At 30.3% G+C, this 24,215-nt stretch overlaps 3 protein-coding genes across 5 annotated transcripts; all 3 read left to right on the plus strand.

Annotated features, from left to right (window-relative positions):
• Positions 1–1,521: 1,521 nt before the first annotated feature.
• On the plus strand, positions 1,522–10,897 carry LOC116766340 (proton-coupled amino acid transporter-like protein pathetic). Of its 2 annotated transcripts, none has more exons than XM_032656172.2 (9): positions 1,522–1,683; positions 7,350–7,481; positions 7,863–8,013; positions 8,134–8,255; positions 8,928–9,012; positions 9,289–9,533; positions 9,748–9,960; positions 10,161–10,330; positions 10,537–10,897. In XM_032656172.2, the coding sequence occupies exons 1-9, from the start codon at positions 1,646–1,648 to the stop codon at positions 10,782–10,784; spliced, it is 1,404 nt and encodes a 467-aa protein (XP_032512063.1). In that variant the 5' UTR covers positions 1,522–1,645; the 3' UTR covers positions 10,785–10,897. The 2 variants fall into 2 exon arrangements, with proteins under 2 accessions (XP_032512063.1, XP_032512064.1); XM_032656173.2 differs by lacking the exon at positions 1,522–1,683 and adding an exon at positions 4,424–4,559.
• Positions 10,898–14,217: 3,320 nt separating this feature from the next.
• LOC116766439 (NADH-cytochrome b5 reductase 2) lies at positions 14,218–17,856 on the plus strand. Of its 2 annotated transcripts, none has more exons than XM_032656279.2 (6): positions 14,218–14,442; positions 15,114–15,333; positions 15,986–16,104; positions 16,505–16,709; positions 17,008–17,202; positions 17,499–17,856. In XM_032656279.2, the coding sequence occupies exons 1-6, from the start codon at positions 14,410–14,412 to the stop codon at positions 17,669–17,671; spliced, it is 945 nt and encodes a 314-aa protein (XP_032512170.2). In that variant the 5' UTR covers positions 14,218–14,409; the 3' UTR covers positions 17,672–17,856. The 2 variants fall into 2 exon arrangements, with proteins under 2 accessions (XP_032512170.2, XP_032512169.2); XM_032656278.2 differs by lacking the exon at positions 14,218–14,442 and adding an exon at positions 14,475–14,849.
• Positions 17,857–19,989: 2,133 nt separating this feature from the next.
• On the plus strand, positions 19,990–23,046 carry LOC116766386 (uncharacterized). The gene is made up of 4 exons (XM_061522898.1): positions 19,990–20,784; positions 20,873–20,950; positions 21,046–21,199; positions 22,883–23,046. Exons 1-4 carry the CDS (start codon positions 19,990–19,992, stop codon positions 23,044–23,046), a joined length of 1,191 nt encoding a protein of 396 aa, XP_061378882.1.
• Positions 23,047–24,215: the final 1,169 nt, after the last annotated feature.

Genomic DNA, 24,215 nt, shown 5'->3' on the forward strand with positions numbered 1-24,215 from the left:
CTTTTCAATGTGCTTAAATTACGCATTTGCTTTTGTATTTTAACTTATAAGAAGGTTCTATTATTTTACAACCTTTCCAGGCTAAATCTTTTGAGAACGGACCTTTTTTTCTAAGCTTGAGAACGGATCTCAAAACTTGTTCTTAAAATTACATATTAGGTTGTTAAACTCTTACTTAAAGCGAATTTACGCAAACCAAACAGGTTCTCAGTGACGCCATTCCTTTCAAATAAATGTTACTTTACATTACAATATTTACCATATGATAACTTTGCTTGAGATTTTACTAGGAGTTTTACTAGTTTTTATTTTTATTTTATTATTAACCTAACTGGTTTTAAATATAACTAATATAAACCATACTGAATCTTTTAAATTACTTTAAATTTCGGTATAATACTAAAGCATTTTTTTTTATAGAAACGACCTTTGTGGTGTTGTTTTGGTTTTATTCTAGAATTTGATCTTGGACACTCGAAAATAAAAACGGTGATATAATGAAAATGCCCCAAAATTATATAGGTAAGTGAAAACCAAACAACATTTTTTTATATAAAATTTATTATTAATTTATGTGAGAATAATAATTTATCGGCCATAAAAACATTTGACATAAATCCATTAACCTACAAATAGTATATATGCAAAAATATGTAAGGATGGTGTCTTTAAATGTTAATTCTCTTTCTCTTTCTTTTTGATTATTATCTATTGGCACAATAGACAACATCTTCAATATAAAAAAGCATGACATGCTTATTATTCCATATAACACCAAAACTAGGTTCATCGGCCAAATAACCTATAGACGATAGTGACAGGTACATAACAAATATTTGTGACCGTCCCTTACTTGCACTATATTTGAAGTTTAATTAAGATTTCATAATAGAGTCAACTAAACTGAAATGTCTGCCTAATATTTTCTATTCTCCCGGGCACGTTGTATCTTAGTGTCATCCCTTCGAGTCCTTGACACGGTCTCTGTTGTAACAGTACAACGATCGTCATTCGCGTGCAAAGATTCTATTTTAATCCGAAGCTCCTAATGTCTAGTGCCAATGATAAGATGATAATTTGATGACTTTAGGCCAACTTTGAGATACACTTGATAGAATGTCGTCTATAATTGCACTTCCTTCAATTTGTTAACTTGCTTATGAATAATAAATATATTCCTACAACATTGTTGAGGGGTCATAAGCAACAATTTTAAACAGCGATTAAAGATATTTTATTTCACTTAACATATATTTATATACATTACTATTCAAATATATATTCACTTTTAAATTAGAAAAGGTATAATATTTATTAAATGTCCTTCTCTACACCTACTTTAAGCCACACAATTAAAATCAGTAAAAAAAACTATTGTTTTTAATTGGCCCAAATATCAGAGGTTATATTTTTTATAATCGCTGTTTGATAAGGTTGTATTCGTAAAACGTATCCGGCTCAATGCATCCGACACGAATTGGCAAAACCTTTAATAGATATATTTATAAATATTCCACAGGCCCAGCTAGACGCTTTGCCGCTCACAATCACTGCGCCGGCGCACGTCTCACACATATACACACTCGGATCTGTGAACGTAAACAAATGTATGAAAAATTGTGATTTGTGAAGTTATTTTGTGATCATGGCTAATAGTTACAAGATGAAGGAGTTCAGCTCCACGTAAGTATTGATATTTTGCTCTTAAATTAAGATCTTTCAAATTTCCTTTTTTTTTAATATTTAAATCAATCGATAACATTTGCATATATATATGTTAATCAATTCTCATGCTTTCGGTTTTAAATGTTGCCATTTGTATTATTAATAAAAAACGTTAATGTATACCAAATAAAGGTACATGGATATTATTTTCCGAAGAAAATATGAAAGTATAGGCATTGAAAATATGTGTCAAGTTATATCTTATTCCTAAGTAAATATTATACGAAAAAAGTAATCTGGCCTTATCAGTTTTAAGCTAATACATTCATGTTGATTATGACGTTACATAGGAAAATGGTTTTAAATATTTCAATTGCTCTGATTTAACAATGAGATTTTAGATTAACGTTTAAATATGAACATTTTAAAACACTTAACACAATTACTAATATAATGAAACTCGATCAATACGTGATGAATTCTATAAACATAAAAAGTATTAAAGTCACGTAACAATAAAAATTGTACATATTTTTGTAGAATAAGCAAATTATTGACTTGATTAATAATATGAAGTTTTAAAAACAATGTAACTTCTTGTCGGATTTGCTTTTTAGTTGATATTACCTGTTTAATTCGTCCGGAATTTGAATGCCCGGACATTGAGTTTGTTAAGCACGGCAACGAGTTCTTTTTATCATACTGACAAACTTTTATTGCCTACTACTACTACATGCTGCTTGCGTAAAAAACTTTTTAATTTAAAGAAGGTATATTTTTTTAAAACAGAGCCCTGATGGAACTACAAATATTAAAATATATTTGAATGAATATTATCTGGGTACGATATAAAATACGATGAATGATACTTAAAACCAATTTTTATAGCTTACAACTATCGTTTATTATCAAGATGTTAGTACAAAATGCTCACAAAGCTAAAGTTGTTGAAGTTTTACGTTCCTAATTGGATACAGGAGTAAGAAAAGCGCCGTGGCTGGCGTCCAAGGCTATAAAATCTATTTCGTAAAGACGTAGAATGCAGTGTTAAGTATATAATAAAGACTGACACGTAATAAATTGTATGGCAAGAACTATTTATATTCTATAATAATTGAGAAGACTAAAAATGTGTATCGAAATAAAATGTGAATAATCTTTTCTACTTTCGCTGCCAGCAGTTAAATGAAAATAGATCGTGAGTGTGCTTTCTTCGAAACTTTTGCTTTGTTACGATTGTCGTTGATGACACCAAACTGAGGCTTCTCACAGCTTTCGACTCGGATGTTATAGCTGAGACTATACTCTACTATACCTTTAATAGATTTAAATTGTTTTGTTGCTTTTAAAGATAACACACATATCAAAGATAAGCTTTACTATTTATTACAACATATCCACTCCGTCACTATTTAGTCAATGTTATAGTATCAAAACAAAGTTTCGTCCAAATTGCCTCTGAAGAAACATACACATTGACAAACAGTGGTGGCAATATTTTTATATTAAAACGAAAATATTCCCAAGAAACATTAACCATGTCATGATATTGTGCAAACATTTTCTTTCCAAGTAAGACTCTTTATTATACTTTAAAAAAAAATTAAATTAACGCAATATAATGAAAAGTATATATTAAAGCATAAAAAAGATAGACTTAGGGAAAATTTTTATATTCAAGTAATGATGAATCCAATGACCCAATTACGATGATTTCAATGACCCAATGGTCATAAATAATCATTAGTTATGGCAAGGATGAATTTAAATCCAGTACAAAAGTTTCAAAAAGAAAACAGAGAATTCGTATTGATTAGGGCTTCTATTTTAAATAGTTACGATTGTTAATCACAATCTTACAATACTAACTCAGAATTATAAACTATAGCTGTCAGAGATAGTTTTTGGCATGAAGTATTCATTTTTCACATAAAATTATGTCAATATTGAGACATCGGAGACGAAAAATATTTTGTGTACCAACCAAAGTAAAGAAAATATTGTCAAAAAATGTATTCCGATGATATAACATTAATACAAGTGCGACGTATAATTGTAATAATTTTATTAATATTGTAAATTTAAAATTCGACCACAACTTTCCAACACTGAGAATACTTTACTGAAACCTTTCATGTATGTAATGTAATGCATTAAAAAGATGTAAGGGTGAATAAACTATGTACAAGAGTAAGTAAAAATCAACCAATAACATTATCTCTTATATATTTAAAAAAAAAGAAACAGAGATGCACTAATATATGTGATTTAAGAAAATTTTCCGAGCAATTTAACTACAACACTAGAAATAAATTGAATGTATTTTATTTTTAATTTTTATATTAATTAATTAGTACAATTAGTTGAAGACTTAAAAACTGTAATAATCAAATGTAATAAAAAAAGAGAACAGCAATTTTAATGGTTCACAAATTTTACCTTAGACTCTCTTCCAAAATCTTTTTATAAATTCAATTCAAATATTTTTACTTTATATTTTAGATTTTATACGTAGTGAAAATATCAATATGATTATTTCTTAAGGCTTACTAGCCTTACTAGACGACCTGACAAAAGAAGCGTTTACATTTTTAAGTAACGTATTACAAGTAAATAATTCAAATTAATTGAGTGTAATCACGACTTGTACAACCTACGCTACAATAATTAATACATTACAATGTAAATGGAAGTTATAAAATTAAATTTGAAGCGTGTTTTCTTCATGATCTTGTGCCAAATTATTATTAACATTATATGTATGTGACAGCCATTCGTAGAGAAACGTAAGTTTGATGTAAAACGTTGTAGTGTCCACATCTAAGGACGATAATTCTGATATTTTTGATAATGGTTGTTCCTGATAATGGATTTATTTAGGATATAACATAAAGGTAATTTTGTAAAGACAAGCACTTAAGAGCACTGTAAGTTGTAACATATATAGTTTTCTGAAATGGCTGTTTTTAATTTTAAATTCATTAGTCTGAGTTTTATCAAACATACATATAACGAAAATGATGATTTGTAAAATAAAATTAAAAAACGAAATATAGCGTGACTAAACTATCTGTTTCACAGACTATTAAGGAGAACTTTTGTTCATTTATACTACAATGATTATGAAAAAAAAAATGTTTAAAAATGAAATAACATGTAATATATTTTACAATCACCGCACTGCACATGGTTATTACTTACAATTATACAGACAATAAAATGTTTAATCTCTTAAGCATCAACTAACAAGACTTTACTTCGCTCCATCATACACTTAAAAGATAATTCGTTATGATAAGTGCTTTATAATCATTCTCATTTCAATGAAATGTAGATGAAATCAAACAAAATATTCTGAATTTAAATAAAAAAAATTCACAATCACAAATACAAAAAAAAAGTTAATTATATTTTAAGAAGAAGTATATTATTTAAAATTTGTTTTTTGGTTTCGATTTTCAAATTCGTTTCGTTCAAATATTGGTCTGTCAATTATATAATAATAAGTGATTCATAAAGTATATAAAATTTATCACCTCTATAATAAAATTTGTCACCCCTTGTTAATAAAATGACACTATGATCTAACTTTTAAGTCGTCTTGATATTTAAGTGTTTTATATTAAATTCCGCAAACTTTATTAACCTTCTCGTTTCAATGCGGCACGCAGTAAAACTGTGTAATTCAAGATAAACTAAATGATTATGTTATGACTTAGCAAAAACAAATAGGTAAAAGATAAAGTAATTTACGTCTGTATCACCTACATACCAGATTTGATGATCTGATTTAAATCTTACTTAAGACACTTTAATAAATCTTTTAAATTTTAGTTACCTAATATATGTACATATGTATATTTTAGCATATATAAATATATATATATATATATGTGTGTGTGTGTGTGTGTGTGTGTAAAGGTAAAATGTTGATGAATAAGTTTTATGTTTCTGTGATAACGTTTACGTGATATTAAATTACATAAATCGAGAAAGTTGTTAATTAAATTTATTTTTCAATTTAATAATTTACTTTCAAAGCAAGATAGAACAGTAACTATTTGAAATAATGTGCATGTTTGCTTGCCAAAAGTTTGTATACGACGCGTTTCCCTTACGTCATTTAATAACCTGCCTAACCTGCGAAGTTTTAATTTAAGTTTTTTTTTTAATTTTATGGAGAATTCAAATAAATTTTAAATTCTCCGAATAAACAATTCGGGACTTATATTTATCTTTGTATAAATTATAGGTTCTTATTATAAATAATATTAACACATACTTTTATGTAGATGTCCTACAAAATAGGGGAAGTATCTCACAATCTTTATCACGGAAAATCCAAACATAGAAATTGTAAAACGGTAATTGATCAATCATTAAACATTTAAACACGTGTTATTTGCTTGGATCAGCCTTCCTTAAGTGACATCATTACGAAGATGTAAGGTCACGCTAGACGTATACAAAAAGCTTAAGTAAGCACTGTAAAGAACCAAACTCTTCCGCATTCCTAACATATATTTCTTTGAAAAACTTTTATGACATGAATGCAATAACGCTTTTGACAGATTTTTTATTAAACTTGATTAAGAATTGTATAATTTATCTTGATAAATAAAAACTAGCTTAACTTGACAAATAAACTAGCTGTTGCCCGCGGCTCCGTCCGCGTGTTGGTCGCCTTGCATAACCATATATATATCCAACTTAAAATAATAACATACAGAAAAGAGATGATAACAAATTATAGACAACCACAACCAACAAACGACAGTGTATTTTCGAACCGCATGGTAGTGATTACACAACGGAGAATCTTAACACCGCGATCTAGGTTGATGACATATTTTTCAACGCCATCTATCGAGCACAGTATTCGACACTACAACCGCGCCCGCGCGCACTGCGGTATTTGTTATTTTTGTTACCTCTTATAAGTTTTAATATTAAGATTAACATATATTAGAACATAGTTTTTAGTAACTAATATATAATCTATATCTAATCAATATTAAGTTGCAGTGTTTAAAAGTTTTGAAGCAGTGCTTGAAGTAAATTTTCAATTGACCATAACTTCTTTTTCCCTTAACCAATTTTGACGAAACAAAGTTTTGACAATGCTCCTAATTATATGTAATCCAACTGTGAAAACCGCGTTCAAATCCGTTGAGTAGTTTTGAAGTTATAACGTACCAGACAGACAGACAAAAATAACAATTTTTTTTTTATTTCTATGACTCTTCTTTAATGGCCTCCAATCAGTTTTTTGAAAAATATTTGATGTACAGACATTCGATTTTTACTGTCTTATTATATGTATAGATTAAGAATTAATAATTCTTTGTAGAACGAAAATATTGGTACAGAAACTATTAAATATACAGAGTATTAATAAACATCAAAAATATTAGAACGTATCTATTGTTATGTTTGACTTGTACGCTTTTCTTGCTTTGAAGAATGAATGCTACTAGATTTTAATACAAAATTAGTTTTTAGGATTCATTTTTACTTAAAATAATAAAATTACTTACCGACAACATTGAAAGAAACATTTCAATGAACAGTCAGTTCGTGAACATTTGCCGTAAAAATTAGTAAATTATGAGGTTGTTGGCGTCAAATTTATGTAAAATCTTGTAAATTAAATGTTATTCTGACTCCTAATTACTTTATTAAAGGGCTGTGATCACTGAAAATGCCGTCTTCCCGTCCACAATATCCATCAACACGATGAACACAAAGTGCAAAGAAACTGAGATAGAGGACGCGTACGATCCCTTCCAGAACAGAAAGCTGGAGCATCCGAACTCGTGAGTGTAAAAATAAACAAGGACATACAAATACGCTAAAAATTTAATATTCATCAGTGGAATGCCTGAAATTCATGTTATTTATTATACATGAACTATTCCTTTTAATTTCTTGCTAGTACTGTCTATCATTTCAACATTTTCATGGTTATACTATAAGGACTCTTAACTCGTGATGATAAAGAACGCGGCAGTGTCAAAGAATTAAATATATGTCAATGACAAATCAATGAACTTTTAAATTCTTTGTGGACGTAGTAGATGCTTGATAAAGATATATGTATATTTTGTCATTCACCTTATATTTTTATACAATATACATATATTATACAGTAATCGTTCTTTTTTATTATTAATTTGTTAATTTTATAAAATTTTCAGTGACGTCCGTTCGTTTGCAAATCTTCTAAAATCATCGCTGGGTTCAGGTATCCTAGCGATGCCGGCAGCATTCAAGAACGCAGGCACTGTCGTCGGTATATTTGGCACAGTAATACTGGGATATATTTGCACTCACTGTGTTTATTTATTGGTAAATATATGTTTGATTCCACTCTTCACAGTAATCGTTATTTCAACGTCTTAAACTTTTAGAAATTTACTTTCTTAACGTTAACACTAGTCCTAATGTATGGCAATATTATTTTTAAAGGTGAAAACATCACAAGATGTATCAAAAGTGACGAAAGTTCCATCGCTTGGATACGCTGAAACAGTGGAAGCTGTATTTGCTACAGGACCCCAGCCTCTTCGAAAACTATCAAGAGCTATGAGGTGAAATTAATGCGTCGTATTTTATGCTACTGTGGCACGTTGTGTTATATTACGCGTATATCTCCTCTATTAAACAATTATGGAAACCAATGCGCCATTTCTTTATCAGAATTAATCAATGTAAGAATATTGTTAAAAGTTAATTGACACATTGAACCCATCCAATGATGTATTCAGTATTCAGAGATCTGTAGTAACATTTTGTGTAACGAATATTTTCTACACAATAAAATTTTAAATAACTTAATAAATATTTAGTAAAAACCTCAATATTTATAAACAATTTATTTAACCTGGAAATAATGAAGCCTAATTCTTAAGAATTTACTGAGATAATAACAAAATAAAATTGCGGGTAGATGATTAAATAGATTAACGACATTAAAAATAACTAAAATATGGCACGTATTCAAGTTCCGTCCATAATTGCAGAGTACCCACATTATACTTTCCTCCTACTCAACACTAACAATACAGAACACATCTAAATTAAATGGTATTCATAAAAAAAAATTATTTTTTTTTAACCCTTCCGTCATTAAGTACTTTTATAAATAATGGGTTAATATTTGAGTATATATAAATAAAAACGTCAGTGATACACTATATACAACATAAATTCGTTTTATATTGTTAAGTCCCTAATTTAATAGCAATTATAATACGTTTCAGAATATTTATAGATTGGGCGATGGCCTTCACAATTCTTGGCGCCTGCGCGGTTTATGTCATACTAATAGTGGAATCCGTTAAACAGGTAATAAATTGAATTAATGTTATATTATATATGAAGGTATTAAATTGTTTCCTAACTTATTTGCAATATCCCAGATCAAAAATCTTTATGTTAAAATAAAAATATTTTAACATCCATACTTTATAAGCAATGTTTCATAAAAAATAATTCAACAAGCAAGAATTAAATTTACACTTACAAATAAAAGTACAATGACCGAGTTAATTATTATTTTTATATTTATCTAAATAATATTTTTTTATGTTTCTTCTTTTTGATACTGATATATCTTTTCAGATAGTGGACCATTTCCATCCTGACAGTGGTATTACTACGACAATGTACTGCCTAATGTTTCTTGTTCCAATTCTAATATTCACACAGATAAAAAACTTAAAATACATAGCACCTTTTTCTGGATTTGCTAATGTACTTTTAGTGTTAACTTTTTTAATCTGTCTCTATTACATTTGTTCTGAATTCCCAAGTTTCGATTCACAACCAATGTCTGTAGAAATTGGTAAATTGCCGCTTTTTATCGGGTAAGTGCGTTTAATTTTTAAGATATTTATCAAATGTATTGATCTCTTCACTGAGACCTTGATGTCTACAATGTTCAAATAGAATATTTGACTCAAGAAAGCCTAAATAATGCCAAAACTTTTGTCGTTCAAATAATCAATCATATAAAGAATTACATTTGTTTCTACAGATACATGTAACAGAACCATTGACAGTATGTGCCTTTTGTTCCAGTACAGTTATATTTGCTATGGAAGGTATCGGTGTAGTGTTGCCAGTTGAAAACACCATGGCTAAACCTCAGCACTTTCTTGGTTGTCCCGGAGTCCTAAACATTACCATGGCAATAGTGGTCCTGCTATATATGGTAATGGGAATTCTGGGCTATTTAAGATACGGCGACAAAGCTGAAGGCAGTATTACGATTAATCTTCCTACACAAGAAATGTGAGTGGAGAAGAAATGTATAAAAATCACGCTTTGTACTATTGTGCAAGTTTTATTATTTGATAGTATACATATATGTATAAATATGAAAAAAATACATTTACATAACCCCATAGGTGCACACATTAAAAACTTATAGTGGTTAATGGGCTTTGTTCCCAAAAATAATATCAAAAACAAAATTTTGTAATTGATTTCAGACCAGCATTGATGGCTAAGGTGTTTATAGTCTTGGCTATATTTTTCACCTACGTTCTACAATTTTATGTGCCCATGGAGATTGTTTGGCGCAACACGAAAGAAAAGGTCTCTCAGAAGTATCACAACCACGCTCAAGCCATTATAAGAGCCTTCTTTGCAGCTCTGACCGGTAAAGTATTTCAATATGGTAAAAATTACTTTGAAAAAACTATTTTTTGCAATTGACAGTCCTTATTATTGCAATAAGAAGATTTAACCGAATATGTGGTAACTACACATATGATTGTTCTTGAACATAAACAAGCAATATTATAAAATTTTTCGCACTCATTCACGGAAAACATACTCTTATTCAAATAAAAATTTAATTTACAGTCGTAGCCGCAGCCTCCTTACCAAAACTCGAACAAGTAATAGGACTAGAGGGTGCTTTCTTCTACTCTTTTCTTGGACTGGTGGCGCCCTCACTGATGGAAATCATTTTCTGTTGGGACAGAGGGCTTGGCAAATACAACTATATTTTAATAAAAGATAGTATTCTTGCCATATTTGGCATGTTTGTACTTGTTACCGGCGTTATGCAAAGTATTAAGGAAATTATCAGAACTAACGGATCTTTGTGATTTTGTTAAGTGTCATATGTAAATAATGTAAAAACTGTCCTTGTTGACGAGGATCCTTTGGATCAATACAATGTGATATATGTAGTTTTATATTAAAAAATATGAAAGCTTTATTTTCATTTTCATTCCATTAAAAAAATGAAGAATTCATTAAAAAATTAGTCGGAAAAACGTAGTAAGTCGGTTACCCTTTTATTTCTAATAAATTTAATATGTAAAAAAAACTCCCTATAATTAATATAAAAAAACGCAATAACAAAAATATAAGTGTATTTTTTATTGAATTGTGATTATATTTTGATGATTCTCAGTGACATAGACTACGACATTAAATGGAACATACGCATTAAGTATCTCTCTATGAGAACTATTGTCTCACGTTGCAAAATTATTGCGACACCTTAACAGGTTTGAATTGTGAATATTTGAAAGGTTTATATGAAAGGAAACTACAAATTGACAAATACCACACATTTACCACAGAACTAAAGAACATTTATGCTTATGAAGTCAGCTATTGAAATAAATAAACAAAAAAAATACCTTCAACAGATAAAAAATCTATATCTATGTAAATAATAGAAAATAATTATATTGTATTTTTGAAAAGTTACCAGATTCATTTATAAGTTTCTATTATCCAGATTAATTCCATTTGCCATAAGTATTTTTAATGTATAATGTAAAGGACAGGTGTACATTCAATGATGTTGAAATTTTGTTGTTTTTATAAAAACACAGACTCCCTATAATAACAATTTAAATAAAAATATTTTTTATTAGATAATTATATATTGAATATAAATATAAATAAATAATGAGAATAATAATTATTAATTATCATCAAAAAGATGAAAAAAACATATCGTTTTTTGTTCTTGTCAAAACATACCCTTTCTTCTTTACCTCCACGAAAGTCGTATGTTTCTACAATGAAGCTTTTATTTGTTAGCTAATCTAATGATAGGGTACCAATTTTCATTCCACCTCGATCGGTAAGTCAATTTAGCCTTAGCTAATTTGCTCCCGGAAAACATGTGCCTTTAGCTTACCCCTTACCCTCCAAATAATATTTATTTGAATTCAGTTATTAAAAAGTCAGGTCACTTATCTGGCCTAGCAGACTACATACAACTTATTTGTAACTTCACGAGTTTTTCGGACCTCGCGGAGGTTAAGATATTTGCCGTCAAGATGAGGGTTTCCGATGGGAACCCTTAGGGCCGGCAATTTGCCAACTAAGACATTTACAGTGGATATTTAGGAGCCCAGACTAAAAGTATTAACGATTGGAACCTGCTGAAACAGCATCTGCAATCAGACTCTTCACACCTACCCCAAATCTCTGATATCGTAGATTCAGTAGAAGATGCGAAGACCGCCACGTTGCTAGTCCTCAAATATGTACATTACTCAACGATGCTGATCACGGTTTCCCAGAGAGATTAGAGAATTAATAGGAGAGAAAAATGCCGCCACTAGAGCTAATGACACAACACTGACAGACAAAAACCGTAGATTGCTACGTAATCCCCGAAGGCAAGTGACAGTTACGCTCGCTTGTCATTATGATGACAGCTAGGAGTGAAAACCTTTCTCTGTCCCACGCACCGGTCATTAGAGACGTTGAAGAGATTGATGGAGAGCGACACTGTCTCGGTGATGACCAATAGGAAGAGTACATAGTAATAGTTATTTCAAAAACGAGTGAACCGAAAAATCTACCGAGCAGTTGCAATTAGTGATGCCGATTAGCAAAATTTAACCTTCTCGGAAAGATCTACGGAAGGATTGTCTTCAAGCAACTAAAGCAGGAAGTAGAAGAACTTAAACTTATCCCCGTCAAACAGTTCGGCATCCGAACCAAGCTTGAACCAAGATTTGAATGTTTCGATTAAATTCTATCACACTGGCTTAATTTACAACCTGTTCGAATTAAAGGTGTCAGGCATGCTCGTGCACATTATTCAAGCCTAATTGTCGGATCGCTCATTCCGCTATTGAGTTGAGGGCACCCTCCCTTTTCCCCGCTCCAAAACTGTCGGAATCCCTCAGATCTTCGTCCTCTCTCAATTTCTATACTCGTTATTCACAAGCGATAAAACGGTACCAAAAATACTAACTCATCTAGCCCTATTCGCGGACGTCAACGCAGTATGTACTTCATGCAGATCTCTAGATTACGTCATCTCCCGCCTAGAAAAAGCGGCCAACACCTTAGGGAAATGGTTTTTCCGATGGAGGATAGAGAATAATCCCAAGAATAAGACTGTAGTCGTCTTTAGCAGAAACAGCTATATTGGCATCCCACTACAAAGAATTAAATTATACGACCGCGACATCCCTTAGCAAAAACGAGCCAAATATCTAGGGGTCACCCTAGATAACTATCTCACATATCGCCCATGTGCCATGTGGATATGTATCCAGACAATCAGAAACAGGGCAGCTTACTTCTAGTCACCTTTACCCCCGCACCTACAAGTAAAATAAAATGTCCCTTAAAAATATGGCCACACTTCACAAGACCTACACACGTCCTGCCATGTCGTACGCAAGCGTGTGTTTTGCCAAAGACTGTCCCTCAACAATAAACAAACTCCAAGTGCTGCAGAATAAATTCATGTGTATTGCAACAGGCGCACCTTGGTACATCAAGAACTTCGATATCCATAAGGATCTTCAACTCCCTACGATAGCAACACAATTCAAGACGATATCAAAGAAATATTTTAAACATGCCGTGTTTAAAATATTGGAAGTGCCTACTTCCCGTCCCCAAACTTACGATATAAAAGAGTCTTCCCAGACATGTTCTCTAAGACCCTGACGATAAAATAACGACTGACAATTCAGACACGATTGCCCTCACGACACGACCTAACAACACACACAATAGGAATATTTAGGTACCTACAGTATTTAACCGTTATTAACAATATATTATATATCTCGCAACATGACAGAAAACATCAATAATGAATGACAGAAAACAAATGTATGTTAATTAAAATCATTACTTCAGAGTTTATAGGTATTAATAACAATTGTCAGTTGCTAGTAAAACTACCGCTATTGAATGAGCACAACTCACTAGTCATAACCTACAATAACAAAATGAAACAAATATTTAAAAAATAATAAGCACTTTCTTTATAAATACAACAACCATATTAATTTGTATTTAAATAATATTATTACATTAAGAACTGTCTTAAACGTAAGTTTTTATTAAAACCATATTCGTAAAAAATAACAGTGAAGAAAGATGATTATATCTATTATCATAATTTTTTGCCATAGCATTGCTTTGCTTCAGTTTTCTAACAATTATGAGAAATAGTTAGTTAGTTTTTTTTTATTATTGAGAGGTAAAATCATCTTCAGCTGTTCTGTCCTAGTCGCCAAAACTAAAATAAATTCCATCGCTCGCCAACATACATTTATTTATTGTGTATTGTGTAATATTCAAACAGACTATAAAGTAAAAATTTGAAAGTTATAATTTCGCGCTAGTTTGTTATACCATTGGAAACCAAGAAAAACAACTTACGTGTAATTCTTCACTATTCTGGATTAAAAAAATCGGAAGATTGCAGCATCGAAACATTGTGAATTAATCAAAATGATTTCCGGTATAAACTTTAATCCAAAAATTGTAAGTTGTGCTTGTAGGTTAGTAATGTGTTTCGATGGATAGAGATTGTAATTGAATAATTATCATAGTGTGACGCAATGATTTGATAACGAAACATATTAAGACAGATTTTCCAATTTATTGTGTAGTAAAATGTTATAGTTAATGTACGTAATAACTGTTTATATTTTGCCCTAGTAACTAGTTCAGTGTTTCTCGTTTGCTAATCTAACAACGTATTGTTTGTTGTTAACTATTATTAAGTACGTATTAAAAAAAATACAAATTAACTTCTATTGTTGAGACATTTTAGTATTTTTGAACTCAATGAAATTTTGACATATATTTTGCATTTATATACCTATCAGTGTAGTGACTAAAACATGAATAACCTGGAAGCATTTTATGATCTATTTAGGAAACCTATGGTATGATCTAACTATGATATTATTTTTTTACAAAAATTATTCCAATGTCCGTTTATTATTAACCATTCATTATATTTATAAGTTCATTTGAGATATATTTCTTATTTCTTTATAAGTTTTATCCTCGAGGAAAACTCGAAATTCTAAAAGATAATGACCTTGATTTAACCCTGTATCTACTCATGAAATTCCTTGATACCAACAAGGAAATAACTGTGTTTTTAAACATTTATTTCAAGGTACTTAAATATTTCTATAATACAGGTTTTTCCAGTAGTTATTGGAATTGGGTCTATTGTTGTTATCACAGCAGTTGTATCAAACTATGTATGGGGTAGAAAGTCTAACTCAAAGAGCAAAAAGAAACTTATAACATTGGTTGACCCTAACACCAAGTACCCATTGCCATTAATTGAAAAAGAGGTTATAAGTCATGATACAAGAAGGTTTAGACTTGGACTTCCAACCCCTGAGCATGTTCTGGGTGAGTGTTATTTGTTGTGAGTTCTATTTTTATAGAATAATTTGTGAGTACCATTATCAGTATGTCAAGCGTGATAAGAAATATTATTTATCATATTTGCTTATATTATGTATCTTGCCTACATAATATGGCAATTACATTACTAGTCTGCTGGTATTGGTTTCAACATGACTTATTTTATAAGTTTATACTCAGTACTTTAAAATTTGTAACTCAACAGAAAATGATTTAATTACATATTTTCTATATTGAAGTTTAACAGAATCGCCAACTGCAATGTTTAGATTAAACCCGCAATTTTATTATTTTGGACTACTATTTACTAAATAAATAGTTTTAAAGTACCAATAGGCTTGATACGGTATGTAAAGATATTATTTTTTAAAAAAAAACAGAAAAATTTCAAACTAAAATGAACGATAAACGCCAATTATGTGATACAAAACGCAATGTTATTGACAAAATGGTCTTCCAGTCAATTTTCTATGACAAGAGAATTATATTCTTTATGTATCTAGAGACATTGTTTAGCTTATTTATATATTTTCTAATAAATTGTTATCTTATGTATATAATAAGTTACCCAATATTGTTACACTTTAAAAACTATGTTTAGTTAAATATTGTATAGTAATAATTTTAACATTTACAGGCCTGCCGGTTGGACAACACATTCATTTGTCAGTACGAATTGATGATGACCTCATTATTAGGTCATACACTCCTGTGTCTAGTGACGATGAAAGAGGCTATGTCGATCTTGTTGTCAAGGTAATTCACATAGTCAAAATTGTATGAAAGAATTAATATAATATGCTTTTTGTTAAGACTTAACATACCGATAATAGTCACTTTAATTTGACCTTAAAAATGAAATAGTTTCATGTGGCAACAAATTAAATTTATAAAAGATTTTTTTAGAGATAAAAATGAACAATGTGTTTTCATTTTTTTATGTTTTAAACTTAGAGAAGGTCTTTTCTAATACTACCGCTCTAATAATACAAATTTCAAATACTGGTTTCAAATATTAAATGAAATTGTTTATATATTGTTTTTTAAATATTGAATGTAAATTAACACATATACATATTGAGTAAATTTGTACATGAATACAGAGTGTTCTTCTAAATTCAATTTGAGATTTAATATTGTTTTATTTCATCCACAGGTTTACTTTAAGAATGTCCACCCAAAATTCCCGGAAGGTGGTAAAATGTCACAATATCTGGAAAATATGAAAATCGGTGACACAATTGATGTGAGGGGACCCTCTGGAAGATTGCAATATGCTGGCAACGGAACATTATTAATAAAGAAACTAAGAAAAGATCCACCAGTCAAAATTGTAGTCAAGAAACTGAATATGATTGCTGGTAAACATTGTTTATTTTTTTTTGCAGTCAAAGACGCCATTTAGCTCATTTACTGTATAAGTGGGTTCCAAGTAATAATTACAAAAAATTAATTTAGTAATGACTTTGAATGCACTAAAGAGATCAGAACCTACAACAAATTTATTGTTTATGCTTAATATAAATTCATATAGATAACTTATATTAGTCTGGTATTTTTAGTTTCATGATTAAGGTATACATATTTCCATAATAATAGTATCTCTATCTGTACATTATCACCTTTTCAGTGATTGGTTAAAATTATAATATATTTCAGGTGGTACTGGCATTACTCCAATGCTGCAACTGATCCGACAGATATGTAAAGATGAAAATGACAACACTCAGCTAAGACTGCTGTATGCTAACCAAACTGAACAAGATATATTAGTGAGACCGGAATTGGAGAAGTATCAAAGTGAATATCCAGACCAGTTCAAACTCTGGTACACAATTGACAGGGCTGAAAAAGGTAGCATCTGAAAATTTATTTACTTAATTTATATTTAAAATCTGTTTACAAATTGTTATATATGTATTTTTTACCAATCTTACTAGAGTATGTTCTGTAGTTAATTAATTTTAATGTTTTTACATAAATCTGTAGTATCCGAGTGTAGTCTTTAATTAGAGGTTATTTACCAAATTATTGACTATCTTGATTATTCAAAATGTATAATTAATTGATTTTATTTGAAAATAATTATTTAAAATTTTTAGTTTCCAGGTTTTTTTTTTTTTTTACTAATTATGAATTAAATGTTTCAGATTGGAAGTACAGTACAGGGTTTATAAATGAGCATATGATTAAGGACAATCTCTTCTCTCCTGCTGATGACGTCATGACCCTTATGTGCGGTCCACCTCCCATGATCAACTTTGCTTGCAACCCAGCCTTGGAGAAATTGGGATACTCTGAGAATTTGCGTTTTGCTTATTAAATGTGTTACTTTATTGTTGGGTAGTTATAGTGTATGTTGAATATTGGGATCTGTTATTTGCACCTGAAATGTTTTCTGGGCGATAATGTCGTTTTTCATATTACATTTATATAATGATATATCACACGTTATGTATAGTAAGTAGTTATTAGAATAGTATGCATAAATAGAAAATAAAATCAGAAGAGTGCTTTTATTTCCATATTATATTATGTACTAACTTTATAAACTTGTCATCAATTAATCATTTTATAATTTATTTCAATTAAACTGGTAAGCGAATAGCAATTTGAAAATTTATTTTACAAAATGTTACGGTATCATAAAAAAAAATTTCTTTGCCAAATACAATAATTTAAATTTTGGAAGCACTCGTTTTCTCAATAGAATATTCCGCTGATGGAATTATATACCGAAGCATTGAGAAACAATTAATAACAAAGTTAATGTAGGAATAATTTACTATGACATTTTAAATATTTACATTGAGTTGCACAATATTTTATTTTAGTAAGGAACTTAAGTTTCTTCCTATTAGTTTCAGAAATCATAATATATCCAAGTTGTATACAATCAAAAATAATAGTTATGTGATTTACAATAAAAAAGATCGTATTTTTACGATTTTCCGTATAAAAAAAATGTTTGCAAACACTGCGATACTCCTGCGGAATTACCTCCCTAATGGGGCGTCCCAGGAAAAGAGCGAGCCTTTACAGCTAAGTCTCAGAGATAGAAAGGTCTCTAAGGCAAGTGTGGTCACTACCACCAGACCTACAGTTGAGACAAAAGCGACGGGCGTACTGCCGCCTCCTTCCTCCCAGGCTCCCTCTGCGGAGCAGATTAGCGGACGAAGTGGATTGTCTGTCGCGCCCCGCGGCCTCCTTTCCGACAATCACTTGCTCGCAGAAAGAGTCCATGCTACTCAACATTTCTCGCTCCCAGCCAAGGCACTTGCCACTTGCGGAAGCGAGAGGTTTTTGCCAACCGTGTCCGCCAACTCCGCGAGATGACAGGCCCATAAAGAGCATTCCTCCAGCGTGTGACAGTGATGACAGACAGGAGTCGCCTCCCTTCTAGCAATCTTGTGCAGATTCTGCACTGCACACATAACTGCAAAATAACAGAGACACTCAAATGTTAATCCTAGTTTTGTAAATGGATCATCTCTAAAATAAAATTACTATACAAATATACAAACTATACGATCTGAAAGATAAAATAAACCTTTTAAAAGAATTTAATCTTTAAACTAAAGCTACACAATAACGTAAATATAAATAAAATTAAGGTTTTCGTAAATACTAAGCATTTTTTATTATCCTAAAACTTCATATGTTTCGGGCAGACGGGCAGACGAGATGAAAATGTTGGTCTTGTTATTTGTCATCTACCGCCAACGATTTATTAATTTAATAGCGTACCGCTCTAGATGCATGCATCTTGTGTCTTGAGGTCTTGCGGTGTGACCGTGACCACACAAAATAGCGAATATTGAGATGGCTGTGTTAGGTGACTAAAATGGATAGAATCAGATCAAGAGTATACAAAAAGGTTCAAATTCGTATTAGTTAGTTATAGATGGCTTTTTTGTCATCTACTGAGCAACGGCAGGCTTGAATCTATTTAGGAATATGGTAGTTTTTTATATTTAATTTGTGACTTGTAAAAGTAAAGTAATAAAATATTATGTTGTAAGAAGGGTAATATTTTGTGATCGCGTCGGTAGGCACTTCATCGACATAGGAGATTAATTTGTAGTAGTCTATATTATTTTATCCTAAAGTGTTGGCTATCATTATTTAAAGTAGAACACGACTTACAAAATTAGATTTATGTTAGAATTTAATCAACTAAATGGAACTTTTGACGCAATCATAGAAATAGCGATCATTTCAACGTATATTTATGTGTTGCTTACCTTCTTATTATGTCGGAAACACCAATAAAACAAAGTTATAGAAAAATGTGTACATATTATATTTGTTACAAGTGTAGGTAAGTTGTATTCTTATACCGATATCCTTAATCGAGAAAGTGATATACAATAATTTAATTAAGTATAAACAATAAAAATGTTGTTACATGAATACACAGCAACCTTTATTTTTTCAGATTAAACCGGGTGAAAGAATAACAGAAATCTTTCTCTATTCACAATAACTTTGAACGTTATTAATACTGTTATAACTAATATGCACCATTGCTTGATATTCAGGATTTCAATTTCAGTATCTAGCATCATGTAACTTTGAGTCCGTTCTACTACAAGTTGAGTTATGTTCATGGACTATCTCGAAATACAACTAAAAAAAATCATGAAAACAGAATACTTATCAGACGACCTCTTCGACGAGGGCCATTTAAAATTGTTTGCTCCTTTTCGTTTTTGTCAATTAATTTTTGGGTCCTGTAGAATAGATGCAAGAGATAGATTTGTTACAGCGCCGACATGGGGCCAAAAAGCTTATACAGTCATAATTTTAATCCTAGTCGCAGTTTTGCAACTATACATTATATGTCATTATGTCTCACAACTTTATGATTATCCAATCGTATATCATATCAACGTCTTGTTTACGGCCCTGAATTCAATTCTATACGCTTTGAATATTATCCATTTAAGATTTACGAATAATGAGAGAAATGTAAAATTCTACATAAAGACTCAAAAAATAGATCGCAAATTGAAAATTTCCGATAACAATCCCTGCATCATTTTTTTATACAATGTTAATCTCTGTTCCGTGGTTTTTGTAATTGTTACGAGCTTAATTGTTTTTTTTGTGGTCTACATATATAATACCGAATTATTTGTTAGCTTTTCTGGTCTCTTCTTCTGTCAGCTAACTAGCTTGATAGAACTGATGTTTTGTTCTAATATTATAATATATTTCTATATGCGGTTCCGCTTTATTAACGCTATAATAAGGAATCATCTCAAAGGCTTACCTTATAAAAAAGGAAGGAATACGAAGTTTTTTATCCCTACTAGAAGTAACATGCGCTATTTAGTGGCAAGTTTACACGATTTTAGCACCAGTCAAATTGATGAATATTTGAAAGATATATTTGATGCACATCTCCAATTTCAAGAATTGTACAGATGGCAGGTGATTTTATAAAATCTATCATCTATGAAATAATATCTATTATCTAAAATGTATCCACTATAGCTGCAACAATTAATTCATATTTCAGGTTTTACTGTTTTGTTTCAAATTTGTGTCAATGGCAATATTGGCTTTCGAATATCTATTATTATTGAAAAAACATAACGTGGGTATACATTTCACCGAAATAGTTTTCCTCAATAAACTATTTTTTATACTTTAGTCTTATTCATAACATAAAAAAATTTTGGTATCTTTTAGATTATAAAGTGGATAGACTTTATGCTTCTAACTTTGTTGACTGCCGTGGATCTTTTTATGATCATTGTAATTTGTATCCGCTGCGAAGCTTTCAGTTCGGAAATTAAGGACATTAAACGACTTTGCACTACTATCCTTTCCTTACATTACGAAGGTTCGTAGTTTGATTTCAATTTATTTTATTGTTTGCTTCAACATTTACTATGTAGATAAAAGGATGTTATCAAAAAATTAAATTGAATCGAAAAATCATGTCAAAATAAATTAGAAAGGTATTGGTTTCGTCATTTACACTTGTTTTCGTAAAACCACCATTTCTGAGGGAAAAAACATTTGGGTGTCGCAGATGTATCTATCCATTAATTTCTTCGGGTCTACACAAGTTAGATAGACGACAAGTTTCAAATTTACATAAAATGGAAGAAAAATGCTAATAACAAGATTTCACTGCAATAAAGGCTGATGTACATAAAAATCTACAATCTACTAAATCTATAGCAGGCGTTAAATCAAGAACAATGAGAAAGAAAAATATAGCCTGACCAAGCGAGAAACATAAACAAGTCATTGTAGAGGAAGGTCGTATAACTTCACGGTGCCCGTATCTAAAAAAAGGGTGATGTATGGAATTATAACAAAAATAAAGTGATAAAGTTTATATTACAGTATAAAAATTTGAGAGAAAGTGCTCGAAAGAAAAGTTACAAAAAAGCCATAAAGTTATCACTCTTAAGTAGCATATATGAGCGGTCGCATATGCTATCCGGTCCGTAGCTGAAGCAGGTGACAAATCAGATACAGTTTTACGAGTATCCTAGAGATTAGTTTGAAGCTCGTATTTGTTGCTGCAGGTTTTGGACACATTGACATTAGACGTAATAGAGAAGGAATCCTGGGAAATGATAGTGTCCGAGGGCGACAACTTTATTTTTGTCTATAAAAATGTCGAGAAAAGGCTGCTACAACGAGAGGGTAGCAGTACTGTAACTTCAGTGGCAAATAGGGTTTTCAAATTGCGGTAGGTCCTAGTGATAACTTGAGACTCACACATGCCTCTTAAAATTTAATAAAAGATATAAAAACAAATTCTGAATCATCATCACCCAAAGTTATGAATGAAAAAGACGTTTCACGCTGCCGAGATCCTAATGTCGACATGGATTTGAAGTGTGCTTATAGCTTGAATTTCGTAACTTAAGAGAGAAATCTTAATATAGTCATTATTTGTTAGAAAAATAGAAACTAGGCAGACATTTCAAATACATATGACCACGATAGATACTTCTCACGAAAACTGTATAAGAAGGTAAAACCTAAGAAAAAGTTATCTCAAAAAGGAATTCTGTGGAATATGGTCAATCGATTTTCTTCAATATCGACTGTATTCTCATTTTGTCTTAATATGCTGACACTATTTCTAAATTTTCACTGATTTCTTACCTGAAAAAACAATAAAATTTTCAAGTAAGATTCGAATTTACTTGGAAAAAAAATTATGCTCTTGACGAACACTTTTTTTGGTAAAATATGAATAACCTTTCCCACAAATAAAATAGTATGAATACAAATCCTATACATAACAACGAGTTGAACAGTTTTCATTAATTATAATAAACATTAGAACTTTATTTAAAAGGGAAAAAACTCGATACTTGAAAACTGGAATGATTTAAAAAATCTTATTTTATACACATTAATATTTAGGTAATTTTCCTGTAACTTGAGAACGTAAGTTAACAGCAGTCTTCGAATTACTTTAGACCAATGGATAATCTTCAAACTATCACAAGACACCTCTACATTTATTAACAAAAAACTATTTAAATTATTTTTTTAGGACCACTAAGAGATAAGGCGAGGAAAATGATAAAATTGATAGATGAAAAACCACACCATATATCGATTTACGACATGTGGAACATGGACGCGTCAACGATGCTGAACATGATCAACGTGGTCACTACGTTACTTGTCACGCTCTTGCAGTTTGCGCTTCTTTAATTACAGACAAAGAGTTCGAATTATATTTCACGTGTTATTCTGTTGTTAGAAAAGCAAAATAATATTTTATAAACTTATAGCTAAATAAATAATTTTGTCTATCACAGTATGCCATTATTCGGGCATCGTCACACTACACACCTTTTTCAGAGATACATCTTTGCACATAACTGTACTAACGTAGGATTATGAATGAAACACTGGAAAATATATTTAAAGTGAATATAGCAAATAGAAATTCACATTTATTTCTTAAAATTGATTTACTGAAATATATATAATTTCTATGTATTTCTTAAGTCCAACTTGTCGTAGCATCCATTTTTCCATCGAATATATTGTACATGAAAAGAAAATTTTCTATTTACCTATAATTTCTTTAATTTTTTTTAAACAATATGGAATCAATAAAGTTATTGCATAATAATTTAAACCTAGTTCTAAAAAATTAAGATTTTAGAGCTATTGTTTTTGTCTTTCAATTCTAAAATTGGCTTTCCCATTTAATTCTGAAATTTTCTCTACACAAGCGACAAAGAATATTAAAAGTGTAATGTTTATAAAAGAAGAAGCTATAATAGGTTTTTTTTTGGAACTTTACTAAAATAGTTGATGTTATTTTTAAAACATTGTGTTATTATATTAGAAAAAAATTAAGAATTTAAGTTCCATTATTATAAACTTTAGCCTTTTCTGGATGTTGGTCCAGGCATACAGTTTTATTACATAAATTTCACTGTTTGACAGTCACTATAAAGTCATAGTGAATATCTGAGAAATAGCAACGCGCAGCAAAATACCTGAAAATATTACATTATTAAAACTTCTATTGTCATCGCAATTTTTACATATTTAATTAAAATTAACCTACAAATACTTATTTCAAAAAAATAAAATTAAACTAATAAATAACTTAACATTAATTTTAAATTATTATTCATAAATTAACTTTAAAATATTTTTTTCAATCTAACTTAAAAAAAAATAAAGAGTATTTACGATGCCTATAAAAGAAACAAAGCGAAGAACAATAATTGTTCCAATCCATCTGGAGCTAAGTTCAGAAGACCCTGCATATATTCCAATTTACTGAAGTTTTTAGACCAGCTTTACGAAATAAGATCAAGTCAAAATGATGATGATGAACCAGCTCTAAGACATGAACAATA

The sequence above is a fragment of the Danaus plexippus genome, chromosome 15, assembly GCF_018135715.1.
Source record: "Danaus plexippus chromosome 15, MEX_DaPlex, whole genome shotgun sequence".
NCBI lineage: Eukaryota > Metazoa > Arthropoda > Insecta > Lepidoptera > Nymphalidae > Danaus > Danaus plexippus.